Raw genomic sequence first — 14,657 nt, 5'->3', positions numbered from 1 at the left:
TCATGAGAAGGTCTTGTACGCTGCAGGACGCTTGGAAGGAGCCGCAGCCGATTGGTGGGATGCCTACACCACTGCCCACGCCAACGTCATTACTTGGGAAGAGTTCAGGAATAGCTTTCGCAAACACCACGTTCTAGCTGGTGCAATGAAGCTCAAGCACAAAGAGTTTCTGGCTTTAACTCAAGGCAACATGTCAGCTAGCGAGTATCGGGACAAGTTCACACAGCTATCTCGTTACACGCTCAATGAGGTAGACACCGACGAGAAGCGATAAGAACGTTTCCTAGATGGACTGATAGGGCTGCTTAACTATCAACTGCAGAGTCACACTTTCCCCAATTTTTAGACACTACTGAACATAGCTGTTGGCTTGGAGAACAAGCGTAAGGAGCTTGGCGAACAAAAGCGAAAGTTTCAATCGCAAGGGCAATCCAGCAGCAACACTCACCCTTGCTTCTACTCGTCGCAGGGATGACAGTTTCGTTCAGGGGACAAGGTGGAAGCTATCAGCAGAATCAATAGTTTCAACATTTCCCTCAGCAACCTCAACGTTTCAACCAACAGGCACACTGCACCTCTATGGACAAATGTGTTGATGCAAAATCCTGATGATGGTGGACCCTGCATCACCACATGAGGACCTGGGAGATCTGCTTAACTCCATTGCAGAATCCAAATCAGCGCGCGTGGTGTGCGCGGGCATGCCAGTCAGTTTGACCATTCAAATGACAAGGAGATGATAGTCGTTGTGAAGTTCGAGGCAACCGAACGATCAGGTCGATATAATCCTAGCACAGTAGCGATAATGGTGCAACAAAATAAATCATGACAAATATATCGCCTGTGAAGCCGATTCCAGTACCTTGATGAATGTGAGTGATTCATCGGCCATCCAGCCAATTTAATATAATTTACAATAACCATCAGCCAGACGGCCGATAGAAAACAGGATGCTGTTGAGTTGTTGCTCCACCATAGCTAGAGCCACAAGCCGACGAGATCTAAACTAACGTCACCACCAATATTTCTAGGTGAAACCACAGCGATGCACCCGGTAGTTGCAGTCTAGAAATATTTAGCAGGACGTTAATATGAACCCTGCTAGCCAATGAATCCAATCACAACGGAACTTACTCCCAACAACACTCGAAGGATGGCCAAGATTAAGATGCAACAGGCTATTAAATGATATATCGTCTATGATGAACTTATCTAAAGCTAATTAAAGCAAACTGAACGGCAAGACAAAAGAACAGATAAATATCAGTTGATGCAAGCTTAATCAAGACAGGATAACTGGTGAATACCGTAGATCGAGACAGAAGCGATGCGCCGTAAGTCGAAGATCCAAGATACTCGATAACTGGCAGATGAAACTAGATGAAACCACAGCGATGCGCCCGGTGGTTAAAGCCTAGAACACCTGGTGACGAAACTTGTAGCTCACCGGAGATCAAAGTTGATGCAGCCCAGCTTGCTAGAAGGAACTCTTCGAGAAGCTACATTACTCCTACTCCTAATGCAATGGCATGAAGCCGAAAAGTAAAGGTAAATATGTTTGTTTATTGATCGTGTGATGATTTACAATGAGTCACTACCCTTTATATTTATAGGGTGCGGTGGACTTTTCGTACAAGGCAAGACTCTAGGCTTAAATCGAATATGACTAACTTAATTCGGTTACCATAATTATCATTCCATATCCTGCCTCCTAGCCATACGTATAATAACAAATTATCACATACAAGACCCAAAAGAAATAATACAATATTCTGGCCACTTTGCTAATCACTCCAGATAATGAAAATCTTATGTGATTTGCTCTATATACCATTGCTTCCTTCATGTAGACATCATGGACTCCTCCTGGCCGGAACATGTTGGACTTCCTTGTACGCACGCCTCGCATTGGAACCAGACATGATCATGATGTATTTCCTTCACCATGCAGTGTGAATCCATTATTTTCCTTATTCTGAAATTTACTGAAAAATCATCCAAAATCCGGTGTCAACAACCTCAAACCCTCAGCAAAACCAAGCAAACAATGCCACAGGAGCACCAATGCGTAACAATCCAGTTACCCCGGTTTGACCCAATGGCTATTTCAAGTGTGGTGAAGTGAGACATTACACCAACACCTGTCCCAAGCGTAACATGCAAACCCCACAGAAGAACAATGGTTAGAATTCGGGTCAGCAACAGTCTCAAGCACGTAGTGGAAATGCTAATTCTCAGGGCAACAAGGGCCATCATAACTTCATGCTAGTTCCAGATGTTGTATTCGGTACATTCCTTGTCAATTACGAACCTGCATTAGTTTTATTTGATTCTGGAGCATCACATTCATTTATAACCGATCGATTTGTGGTAAAGTATAACATACCTATGCAATCTATGAAGAAAACTTTGTTAGTTAGATCACCAGGTGGTGAGATGAGAACAAGTCGAATATGCCCACAAGTCAATTTGAAAATCATGGGGGTAGATTTCATAGCTCACCTAGTGGTCCTAGACTCCAATGGTATTGATGTGATTTTTGGAATGAACTGGTTAGAAGTATGTGATGGAATTATCCTATGTGCCAAGAAGTCAGTGCTTTTAACCAGCCCTCAAGGGGATAGAATTGAGTTTGTGGCTACGGCCCTATCTGAAGAAAAGGGTATAGTGAACCAGATAAAAGGAAAATCTTTGGAGAATATCAATGTTGCATGTGAATACCCCGACGTCTTTCCCGAGGATTTACCATGTATGCCACCTGACCGTGATATCGAGTTCTCTATTGATCTTTTACCCGGCACTTCACCTATATCTAAAAGACCCTATAGGATGGATGTTAAGGATTTGGTTGAATTAAACAAATAGAAGAATTATTAAGTAAAGGATTTATCCGTCCTAGTTCTTCACCTTGGGGAGCACATGTAATTTTTGTTGATAAAAAGGATGGCACCAGAAGAATGTGCGTGGATTATAGAGCTCTTAATGATGCGACTATTAAGAATAAATATTCACTCCCTAGGATTGAAGATCTGTTTGATCAGATGAGAGGTGCAAAAGTCTTTTCCAAAATCGACCTGTGATCAGGCTATCATCAGTTGAAGATCCGAGCAGAAGATACTCCCAAGACAGTGTTTACATCCACATACGGCTTATATGAATACACTGTTATGTCTTTTGGATTGACGAATGCCCCAGCATACTTCATGTACTTGATGATCAAGGTGTTTATGGAGTACCTAGACAAGTTTGTGGTAGTGTTCATCGATGATATCTTGGTGTTTTCTCGAAATGAAGAAGAGCATGAAGAGCACTTAAGATTAGTGTTATAGAAGCTTCGGGAGAATCATCTATATGCCAAATTGAATAAGTGTGAGTTTTGGTTGAAGGAAGTTTCCTTTCTTGGACATGTTATCACCGATGGAGGAATCACAGTAGACCCAAACAAAGTTCAAGATGTGCTGAATTGGAATCCGCCCAAGAATGTGTCCGAAATCAGAAGTTTTCTTGGATTAGCAGGTTATTACCATAGGTTTATTGAAGGTTTCTCGAAGATTGTCAAACCTCTCACCTCATTATTGGAAAAGGGAAAAGAGTTTAAATGGGATGACAAGTGTCAAGCGAGTCTTGAAGAGCTGAAGAAGAAGTTGACTACTGCTCTTGTACTGATATACACAAAGGCTTCGATGTTTATTGTGACGCTTCACATCTAGGTCTTGGATGTGTACTAATGCAATAAGGTAGAGTAGTAGCTTATGCCTCTAGACAGTTGAGAAAGCATGAACAAAATTATCTGACTCATGACTTGGAATTAGCTGTCGTTGTGCATGTATTAAAGATTTGGAGACATTACATGATCAGGAACAAGTGTCAGATCTTCACCAACCACAAAATCCTAAAGTACATATTCACTCAGAGAGATCTTAATTTAAGGCAGCGCAGATGGTTAGAGTTGACCAAGGACTATGACTTGGATATTTAGTATCATGCCGGCAAAGCAAATGTCATAGCAGACGCTTTAAGTCGAAAAGGTCAAGCTAATGTGACTATAGCACAGTTGATGTCTCAAGAGTTATGTTGGGGAATGGAGCGACTCAACTTAGGAATCGTTGCCCATACTGAAGCTATAACCATGGAAATTGAGCCTACACTGAAACAAGAGATAAGAAAAGGGCAATTGGCAGATGCTAAAATTAAGGAAATCAAGACCCAAATTGGTTTAGGAAAGGCCCCAGACTTCACTCAAGATGATCAAGGAACTATTTGGTTCAGGAAAAGGATCTGTGTACCGGAGATCGACCACCTTCGTGAACGTATATTGAAGGAAGCACACGATTCAACTTATTCCATACACCCTGGTAGTACTAAGATGTATCAGGATTTGAAGGAAAAGTATTGGTGGTATGGTTTAAAAACGGATGTAGCAACCCACGTTGCTTTGTGTGATGTATGTCAGAGAGTAAAAGTAGAGCACCAAAGACCAGCCGGTTTACTTCAGCCACTGAAAATACCTGAATGGAAATGGGAAGAGATCGGAATGGATTTCGTCGTTGGGTTACCTCGCACTCACAATGGTTATGATTCCATATGGGTTGCTATGGACAGATTGAGTAAAGTTGCTCATTTCATACCGGTTAAAACAACCTATAGTGGAGCTAAGTTAGTAGAGCTGTATATGTCAATGATTGTATGTCTACATGGTGTTCCGAAGAAAATAGTATCTGATCGAGGTACTTAATTCACATCACGTTTTTGCCAGAAGCTACATGGGTCAATGGATACAAAGCTTAATTTTAGTTCTGCGTATCATCCACAGAAAGATGGTCAGACTAAGAGAATTAATCAAATCTTAGAAGATATGTTAAGAGCTTGTGCTTTCAAGCATGGAGGTAGTTGGGATAGGAGTTTGCCATACGCGAAATTCTCTTATAACAACAGTTATCAAGCTAGTCTTAAGATGGCCCTGTTTGTAGCGTTATACAGAAGAAAATGCAGAACACCATTGTACTGGAGTCAGACCGGAGAAAGTCAAGTGTTTGGACTAGAAATTCTTAAAGAAGCTAAAAGACAAGTTCAGATAATTCAAGATAATCTCAAGACTGCACAGTCACGACAGAAGAGTTACGCTAATACTCAGAGGAGGGAATTAACATTTGAAGTTGGAGATTATGTGTATCTCAAAGTATCACCTATTAGAGGTCTTCGTCGATTCAAGGTTAAAGGGAAGCTGTCACCATGTCACATTGGTCCATTTCAAATTTTGGAAAGAAAAGGAGAAGTGTCATATCAGTTAGAACTACCTGCTCGACTGTCAGACATTCATGATGTGTTTCACGTATCTCAGTTGAAGAAGTGTCTTAGACTACCCGAAGAACAATTACCACTGGAAGAACTCAATGTGAAGGATGATTTGAATTATTCAAAGCATCCTGTCAAAATACTAGAAACATCTTAGAGAGTCACTCGGAGCAAAGTGATCAAAATGTGCAAAGTACAGTGGAGTCATCACTCAGAATATGAAGCTACTTGGGAAAGAGAAGATGAGCTTATTGAAGAGTTTCCTCAGTTGTTTTCCAATCTCTCCGAATCTTGAGGACGAGATTCTCTTTAAGGGGGGTAGGATTTGTAACACCCAAAATTCCATCATAAATGCAATCTAAGCAATTTCAGTCTAGCTTTTGTTCTCTAAGGATTAAATAAATTATTAATATTAAATTACGATCTTAAATAAATGAAAGAGCACTCGATATTTTATAGGCAACAAGTGTTTGATAGGTTTTTATCTTTCATTTTGTTTGAAGTGTTGTTTCTATGTTTTAAAAAAAACATATAAACCTTTCTCCCTTCCAATCTACCTTGTGGGCTCAATCTTCTTTCCTCTCTCTTTTGGCCCAACCCCTTTATCCCTTTCTTTCTTCAGCGAGCCCAACATTCTTTTTCTACCCGCCAGCCCAAGAAGGCCCAAACCGGCCTGCCTCCACCGCCTCCCACCCGTCAGCTCCTTCTCCCTCCCCTGTCCAGGCACAAAAAATGCACGGGTGAAACCCGGCGCCGCCGGCCCCCCATCTCCCGGTGCCTCTCAGCCTCCCGAGCCCCTCCACGACCTCGCGTCGTCTCCTATCCCCCACTCCCATCCTCAAACCGCCGCCCCCTCCTTTCCTCTCCCCAGAAACAGCCACACAAAGCTTCAAGGCCATTAATGGCCGACCAGCTCTCGATTTCCCATAGGTGCCCCTTCTGCTCCTCCTCGCGCCCTATAAAGCTCCCAAACCTCTCGACTGGAGCTCCTCTTTCCATTCCACCACTCACCCGCCTTTCCCTCACCTCAAGCATCGCCGCCGCCACCATCGGGATCTCGCTCGGTTCTTGGCTTGTGCACCTCTGTTCTCCACCGTTGGAGCCTCCCCCATCTGCAATCGACGCTGGTGAGACCTCCTGCTCCCTCCTCTCATCCTCCCCCACCATCCACTCTAGCCACCCGGGCTTCCCCCGTCGCGCCGAAGCACTGGCCAGGCGCCAGCCATGGCTGCGCCGTGCCTCTGGTAAAAGGAGGAAGAAGATGGCTATTTCCCGTTCTAGCCCTTGGAGTTTCTATTTATTTATGTTCTTATTCCTTGTGTCTTGCCAATCTTGTAGAGAAGCCCCTGTAGTTCTTATATACTTTCTTTTCAACCCGAGCCTGTAATCTTGCATATCTAACCCTGTACCTTTCTGTATTTGCAAGCACTGTTCTCTGAGTCTCAAGAAAATTCCGTGGCTAACCCCTGAAAGCCATAGTAAATTCTGTTTTAGCCCTTGAAACTTGTTTACTCCATATCTTCATCGTTTTAAATCCGATTTTAGCGATTCTTGTGCTCACACGATCGTCTCTGCATGAACGTTAGTTTTAGGAGTTTTTTTGGTCTTTTATCATGTTTGGTGTACTGTTTTATTTATTGGTTGTTTTTCTTATGTGATCATGTAGACGAAGTGCCGTTCGAGGAAGGTCAAGGTCAGGAGCGGCTGCCGTTTGAAGACGAGTACCAGTAGTTTGCCGAGGAAGGCAAGTGGTTATCTCCCCCTGCATATTCTTTTTTATCCCAATAATATCATGATTAATCACTTTATTAATTTCCTGTATATACATAATTTGACGGGAACGCCTATAAAGGACTTACCTAGTTTTTAATCCTGATCCTTGAACACCTATTTAATCATGTTGGGTAGAATTGCTTAGTTGCTTAATTTTTTGATGGTAATCATAATTTTGAGAATATTAATCATGACGTTTATTTATGCTATACATGTGTTAATACAAGATCACTTGATTAATCGGAACATGGAGAACCTCCTAGGAAAACAGTACAACCACAAGAACTATCATGGCTCTGGTCTTGGGTAATTAATTAGAAACTCTAGTTTGAAGCGGTCTTACCGAAAGGGCAAGAAGGGCGGTGGTATATGGGATATAACACCCGCGCTCTTAGGGAGTGGGCTTTGCTAAGACACTGTACCCACTAGGGGGCTGTTATATCCTGCTACTGATCCGGAAACCTTAGCGGACTACTTCTTACTAGGGATTCTTTGTAAAGGCCTCATAGCGTCCCTATGCAATCACACCTCGGAAGTGTGGTATTGTGCCTAGCCCGCACAGCATGGTTGGGTTTAAAGTTCTTTTGAACTTTTACGCGACTTGTGGTAAAGATGTGCAACCTCTGCAGAGTGTAAAACTGATATATCAGCCGTGCTCATGGTTAAGAACGGCCTGGATACCTCACATGATAAGAACACTATTTTTGATCTATACATTTATGAAGTCAACATATATACGAGAACGGATCCTAGCACACACTATGCATTCGGTTTTGTCCAGAAATCGGGTGTGACAGATCCCGGTTAAGACCTCATTGGTAGGTCGTTAACCCCTTGGTTGCTTCCGTGTTGGCTAGTCAGTCTTAGCTAAGGTGGGTAATGGCTGTGATAGGATCTGCACCGACACTAAGGTGATCGTGCTGCGGTACCCTACTTGTGGGTAAAGTGTAGAACCTCTGCAGAGTCAAAATCTATCTGGGTAGCCGTGTCCACGGCATTGGACGAGTTACGGCTTGGACACATAAGTAGTGTTTGGTTGATGGATGGTTTTCATGGTGTGAGTCAGATTTTGGGAAGTTTTCGGTAGTTTTGCTGTGAGCTACCGCGGACTGGGAGTCCGGTAGCATTAAAACTTTAATCCTTTGTGTAGGATCAACCCCACTTAATGCTTCGGTTACTAGAGAAAATGCTTTGTGAAAACCCTTTTGAAAATGAACCCTTGCATGTGTTGAAAAACATAGCTTTGTTGCAAATAAACCTTAGCCCTATCCTTGATTTATCCTGTGCATATTTTTGATTGTATCCCCCTCCGTGGATGGGGTTGGACTTGTTAAGTACTTTTGTACTCACCCTTATTTTGTTGCTTCAGAGGAAGACCCGGACTTCATCGCCGAGGATTTTGAGTAGGAGGTTGCTTCCGCACCCAACACTGCCTGTGGTGTTGGCCTTTGCAGAATGCTTCCGCTGTCACTTAGTTCCGATTGTAGCTCAGAGTCCGATTGGACTGCAACTTGGATTTGTATCGTTGTTGGTTTGTTTCTCCTTTGGGTGTGGCTTGCCCACCCGCTCCTTCGGGAGTTGTACGGTTTTTGAACCATCTGTTGAATAAATGTGTTATCAGCTTTCTGGGACCGATATTTGTGTCACATTTAGGCCCTGTTTGGCATGGCTCCACTCCTAAACTCCAGCAACTCCATCAAAAAATTCAGCCAAACACCCCAACTCCAAAACTCCATGGAGTTGCCAACTCCATGGAGCTGTAGTGCAAATGGAGGTGGAGTTTTGGAGCACCTCTTTTGCTCCAGAAACCTCTCTTTTGAACCTCCTCGTGGAGTTGGTGGGTAATTACCCACCAATGCTATTGGTTACACAAAAAAATGTTTCATTCTATTCTCCCTTCTATTCTCTCAAGCCCCACTCGCCGCCAGAGCCCCGCCCGTCGCCGCTCGCCGCGGCCCGCCGCCACCCCCGTCGCCCGTCGCCACCCGCTACTCGTCGCCACCCGCCGCCCGTCGCCGCCTGCCGCTTGTCGTCGCCCGTCGCCGCGCCCGTCACCCGTCGCCGCGCCCGTCGCCCGTTGCCACCCGTCGCCGCCTGTAGTCGCACGTCCTCGCCCGCCGCCCGTCGCCGCCCGCCGCCTATCGTCGCACGTCGTCGCCCGTCGCCGCCCGCCGCCTATCGCCGCCGCCCGTCGCCGCCCTGCACCGCCCCCGTCATCGCCCACCCCGCCGCCCAGCCCGCAGCCCGTCGCCGCCCGCCGCCGCTCGCCGCCTCCCGTCGCCGCACCCGTCGCCCGTCGCCGCCCGCCGCCCGCCGCCCGTCATCACCCATCGCCGCCCGTCGCCGCACCCGCCGCCCGCCGCCTGTCGCCGCCTGTCGCCGCCCGCCGCCCGTCATCGCCCATCGCCGCCCACCCCGCCGCCCGCCGTCGAGCCCGCCGCCCACCCCGCCGCCCGCCGTCGAGCCCGCCGCCCACCCCGCCGCCCGCCGCCCACCCCGCCACCCACCCCGCCGCCCGTGGAGGGTCTCCCGTGTGCAGCACTGTGCAGTGGAAAAAGGGGAAGAAGAAGATGGGATAGAGAGGATGACAAGTGGGGCCTTAATTACGGGGCAACAATGGCAATCCACACTGAAATCGATCTTTTTTGGAGCTGAGAGCACCCATCTAGCCAAACACCCCATTTTTGTTCTGGAGTTTTGGAGCGGAGCTGGCTCCATGTGGAGTTCAGGAGTGGAGCAGCTCCACCCGGAGTTGGAGCCATGCCAAACAGGACCTTAGTCTCCGCTGATGTGGACGCTTCACGCGCGCGTTAGCATTGCCCTCAATTTGGCGCAGAACTAGGCGTGTTTTGAGAGTGCACTGTAGTTCGACATAATACTGGGCTGATTGATTTGGTGATAATTAGGATTACATGATTAGATTCTAGCACGCTCAGGCAGGTCTCACGTGAGGACCTGCACTTTTTCTATTTGGATTCTCTTTGCAAGAAAGGTCATCACACTTTCTTTTCTTTTATTTTTATTTCATTGTCTTAAGAATCATCAAATTTTGTTCCAAGTATTTCAAAGAACCTCTAAATGTAGCATATGCATATTACAACCATCTAAAGTCAAACTCCACACAACTATTACTGTTTATATATTATTATACTTCAGTCTTCAGCTGTATGACAACAGGAAAACTTGTTCAGTCCACCATTGTATGCCTTTGGAAGGTATGACGCGCGACATACAATAGGTGCACCTTTTTTCCAGTCTATCATGGTATAATGTTACGACCAACAGATATGAACAAGTAACTGGAGCACCTTGGCATGTGACGATAGGTTGCCTCTTTTACAACGCACCCTAACAACAGCTAATAAACCCTCTGCGGTGGTAGATTGCTTCAAAAGCAAACATGCTTGCAAATTTGCGAAGCAGAGGACGCACATATATGTATGACAACGAGGAGGCTTGAGCCAACATCGGTGTCGAAATCAGATGGCACCAGTAGGGTACCAGCTGAGTAAGTTTCAGTCCTTTGCCAGCATCTGCATGATGATGTCGTTCCACGCATCGATAGGGCCGGGCAAGCACCAGTGCAGGCAGTCATTTTGGACTTTGGCTGCCATGCCCGTCTTATAAGGATGGTATGTTCTATAAGGCCCAGAGTGCCCATCAGGCCTCAGCAGCGAGAGCTCAAATGTGTCGAGCAGTTTCAGATGATCAGCACTGTCATTAGGCCCTTTGTTCGCCACCACCTTGTCAAACTCTTCCCTCTCGATCGTCCACATCTTATTGTCCGATTCCCTGTCACCGGCCTCCCCCGGCTTGAACGGCGACGTCCTGTTGCAAGTCCCGCCGCTGAACCACTCGCCGTTCTCAAAATGTGAAGGCGCCCACGTCCTGTAGAAGACCACCGGCTTGTGAGGTGAGGATGTGATGAACTGGAAGGCTGTGCTGAGCGCCTTGCGAAAGGAGTACTCTGGGGACATCTCTTCCAGGTTCTTGTTCTGGCAGGAGTGGCAGCCGATCTCAGCTCCATTCTCCAAGTAGACTGCAGTTTTGAAGAACCACTGGCCTGTGGATATCACGACATAGTCAAAGCTCTGCCACCGACTCGTCCAATTTGTCTCGAGAACGTCAAGGTGCAGCTGGAGATCGGCAGTCGAAACTCCATCGTCATCCTCAAATATTTTGGCTTTGACTAGGAATGGTGCCCAGATAAGAGAGACCGTGAAGTTGTGTGAAGGGAAGTGCCATCTTCTGGATTTGAATGTATCATCATGGTAGACGTCAGTAGCGTCTTCGACCTGCAATAGAAACAATTAAGTATTTTAGTCCCATGTAAGTTGGGATAGGCTAGAGATGAAACCCAGCAACAGCCATAGGAAAGAGCATAGTACTAACAGAAGCAACGATAATAGTATAATGATACACACTTGCCAAAGCTTTTGCTTTTGAAAAATCATACTATGAAGACAGAGAAATGCAAAGACAGAGACGTAACACCTTTAAGGTTCTTAGTATGTTGATATGTCAGACCAATCTCTTCCCTAGTGACATGGGTGAAAGAACCGACTGTTCATCTTATTTGCAGCAAAAACATCATGCTTGTGTTGTTGTCTTTATCTTCTTGGTTTTGTATAATTAGTCGTGCAAATAGTAATAAAAACAGAGAATAAATAATAACTTCTTATCAAGGAAGCATGGCCCATAATCCTGTTTTTACGATACGCATAGTTAAAGAAAATGTATAACTGAACAAAGTGAGGTAGTACATAATGAACCGGACAGATATACATCAGCCATTAGTGCATTCAATGGACCCTGCTTACAGTATTGCAACATCTCAAGCTATCAATCAACTATAAAGTATTTTGCATGATGGATATGATCTACAAAAAGATGTTCTAGTCTAGAGAGTAGAGAACACTCTTAGGCACACTCAGTAAGCATATTTTAATAGAATAAGCGAACTTTCAGATCCAATGGGTAATTTTACGTTCACTGCCAAAAGTAATAATCAATCTTAAATAAATAACAGAGTACACCATGTTACTGTAGATTGACCGGGTTTATTCTAAAGTTGAACGCTGTGCCTGCACTAAAGAAGGGACAACTAATATCTACCAAGCAAAAATTAAAATGTGAAGCTCACATAATCAGAAGTTAATTGGCTAATTACAAGAATACTTGAAATCACAGAATACCTTAGAAACAAGACAAAGCAATGATTGGATGTGATTGCGAAGGATTGAGTCACCAATAAGTGCCCAATGCTTGCCCCGCATGCTATCCAAAAACTTCTTGCCGTCAAATGGTGGTACGTCACAACCGAATGGCTTCCATCTCCAATAGAGATAATCAGTGTCAGGCCTTCCATTTGTCATACAGTTCTGAGGAGACTCAATGAAGCGGCAGCTTGCATTAGTATAAGCTGGCCCTGATGAATGAGGAACCCACTCTCCATGGAAAATATTACAATTTTCTGCACAAGTGAAAAATATTGTGGGTCACTTAGTAATAAAAGAACTAAAGATAAACAAATGTGTTTTTACGAACACAAGCACAAGAAATGGACCACTCAAAAATACTTCCTTAAGAAGATCCCAAATAGTTTACTAGTTATTGTAGTTATGGTTGAAAAGAGCATGGGTTGATGATAGCATAGGAATCCCAGAAACTGGATAGATTACAAAAACAAGAAGAAATAAAATCGTAACTTTACCTCTGTTCAGATTATGGATGACAGATGTTGCTCCGGGAATTTGAGCATGGGAATTTGAAGGATTTCTTTTCAAATGTTAACAAATCCTAGGGATTACATCCAAACAAGCCCTTTAACATTTACCAATTAACTAAAATCGATAATCTTTTCCATCCTTAAGGAATTGCCCCCAATCCAATAGTTTGCTGCCCAAAATACCATTCTCATGTAAAGTGCAGATTAAGCAATGATTGCATATATCTATGAATTAAGAAACGTACCTCCTAGGGAACCTTCCTTCTTGTCTGGAGCTATTAGAGGTCCCGAACCGGTCATAGCAAAAATCGAAGCATCCGTTTCTGTTAATCACAAGAAAGATATCAGTACAAGCACAAGATCCAAAAAACTGCAGTAGTTATTCTTTTTAATAAATCTATTGAAAAGCGGAGACAGTATTAAAAGTGGGCATCACTCGAAGGGGGCATCACTCAAAGACAAGAAACCGAGCATTTTTTTTAATCCCATTTGGGGATCCTCTCAGTCAGGAACCCCTTGAAGCAAAAAGCTCCCACCTTTTCATAGAGGATCTAACAGGCTTGCTCATCTCACTAAACTAATGGAAGCGATCAATCACACACTTCAAGTGATCCTCCATCTGTAGGAATGGTCATTTAACAAAATACATGCAAATAACAAATGCCACAGAAGTTATGTAGTAAAACATGCATAGAGAGTCAAACAGATCAAGTATAATAAATTAAAAGGAAAAAAACAGAGGGTCAGGGGATTCAAACAGTCCCCCTGAGCATTAAACAATTCAGGTTACATCAGGACATGTTAAAAATAAGGAGGAAACCTTTAAAGTAATTCTGAAAATTCTCTGACATTTCAGTAGTTTAGTTTCTGATTCCTTTTTTTTTTTGCTGTTTAACCAATAACCCAGTGTGGAAAACAAGCATTTCGATTTAAATGTAGTTTTCAGAATTAAGGTACTCCAGATTTCACTGCTGCTCTTCTCCAGCTACAATCAATATTCCAAATTCTGGTATTACAGAATGGGCATCTTTTCATGATGCAAATCCCAATTCCCCAACCAAATATGAAGCCAAATCGGTTCCCCGTGAGAAGGCACGGCCGCATACCTTTCTTGTTGCAACAACAAAAAGGGAAAGAGGTAAAAATGCACGAAGACATTCCAAGAACCGCTCACCGGAGGGAGGTGTCGCGCCGCCGCCGGGAATTCCCCTCCCCGGCGCCGCCACGAGGCGCGTGGCCTCATCCGGCGAGGCGATGGGCAGCAGGAGGTATGCCGCGGGGCCGGCGAGCAGCCGGAGCGCGAGGCCCGTGAGGATCACAAACAGCAGCAGCTTCAGCGCCGGCCCGCCGCCGCCGGCCACCGCCTTCCTCTGCTGCGCCGGCGCAAGCGGCCACTCCATCCCCATCCCTCTCCGCACGCGCCCGATCCCCAAGTGATCGCGGAGCCGGGCAACGGCGCCACCAGGGACTGGCACTTCAGTTGTGTCGGTGCCTCGGCGCGCGGCGGTGACGGTGGAGCCGTGGAGGTGGTTGGCAGGTTTGGACTAGGGACTTTTGTGGGGTCCTGTTGTGTCGTATGACAACTACAGTCAATACGAACGGAAGCGCAGGGATAGAGAGGTGTGGAAACAGTGTTGCCAAGGTGAGCATTTGAGAAGCTGCCAACAAGGAGCGGCTGCTTTTGTAAGAGGCAAGAGGCACCCAAAGGTTTTCATCAGACGCCGTGAAAAAGGGCATTCTGTTTGGTTTTATTGGTTTTTCACGTATTGGGAAAGTTTTTTTTCGATAAAATGTATCGGAGGAAATTACAAGGAAAATTTAGCCCAAAACTACGTATTTCAACGTTACGATTTCCAAATAC

General features: G+C 45.0%; 1 protein-coding gene across 1 annotated transcript; it reads right to left on the bottom strand.

Annotated features, from left to right (window-relative positions):
* Nucleotides 1-10,173: 10,173 nt before the first annotated feature.
* On the bottom strand, nt 10,174-14,428 carry LOC117851284 (protein trichome birefringence-like 24). Its single transcript, XM_034733078.2, has 4 exons — nt 13,971-14,428; nt 13,042-13,119; nt 12,264-12,541; nt 10,174-11,363 (listed from the first exon to the last, which is right to left on the bottom strand). The coding sequence occupies exons 1-4, from the start codon at nt 14,200-14,202 to the stop codon at nt 10,584-10,586; spliced, it is 1,368 nt and encodes a 455-aa protein (XP_034588969.1). The 5' UTR covers nt 14,203-14,428; the 3' UTR covers nt 10,174-10,583.
* Between the last annotated feature and the right edge of the window lie 229 nt (nt 14,429-14,657).

The sequence above is a fragment of the Setaria viridis genome, chromosome 4 (genome assembly GCF_005286985.2).
Source record: "Setaria viridis chromosome 4, Setaria_viridis_v4.0, whole genome shotgun sequence".
NCBI classification, from domain to species: domain Eukaryota; kingdom Viridiplantae; phylum Streptophyta; class Magnoliopsida; order Poales; family Poaceae; genus Setaria; species Setaria viridis.
This window is presented reverse-complemented; position numbering and strand designations above follow the sequence as displayed.

What these genes read in the sequence shown, in the direction of transcription:
- LOC117851284 (XM_034733078.2), bottom strand. Translation starts at nt 14,202, where the DNA reads ATGGGGATGGAGTGGCCGCTTGCGCCGGCGCAGCAGAGGAAGGCGGTG. An exon ending in CGGCGCGACACCTCCCTCCG is followed by an intron (nt 13,120 to 13,970) that starts GTGAGCGGTTCT and finishes TGTGATTAACAG; the next exon opens with AAACGGATGCTTCGATTTTT. An exon ending in GAAGGAAGGTTCCCTAGGAG is followed by an intron (nt 12,542 to 13,041) that starts GTACGTTTCTTA and finishes TCACTTGTGCAG; the next exon opens with AAAATTGTAATATTTTCCAT.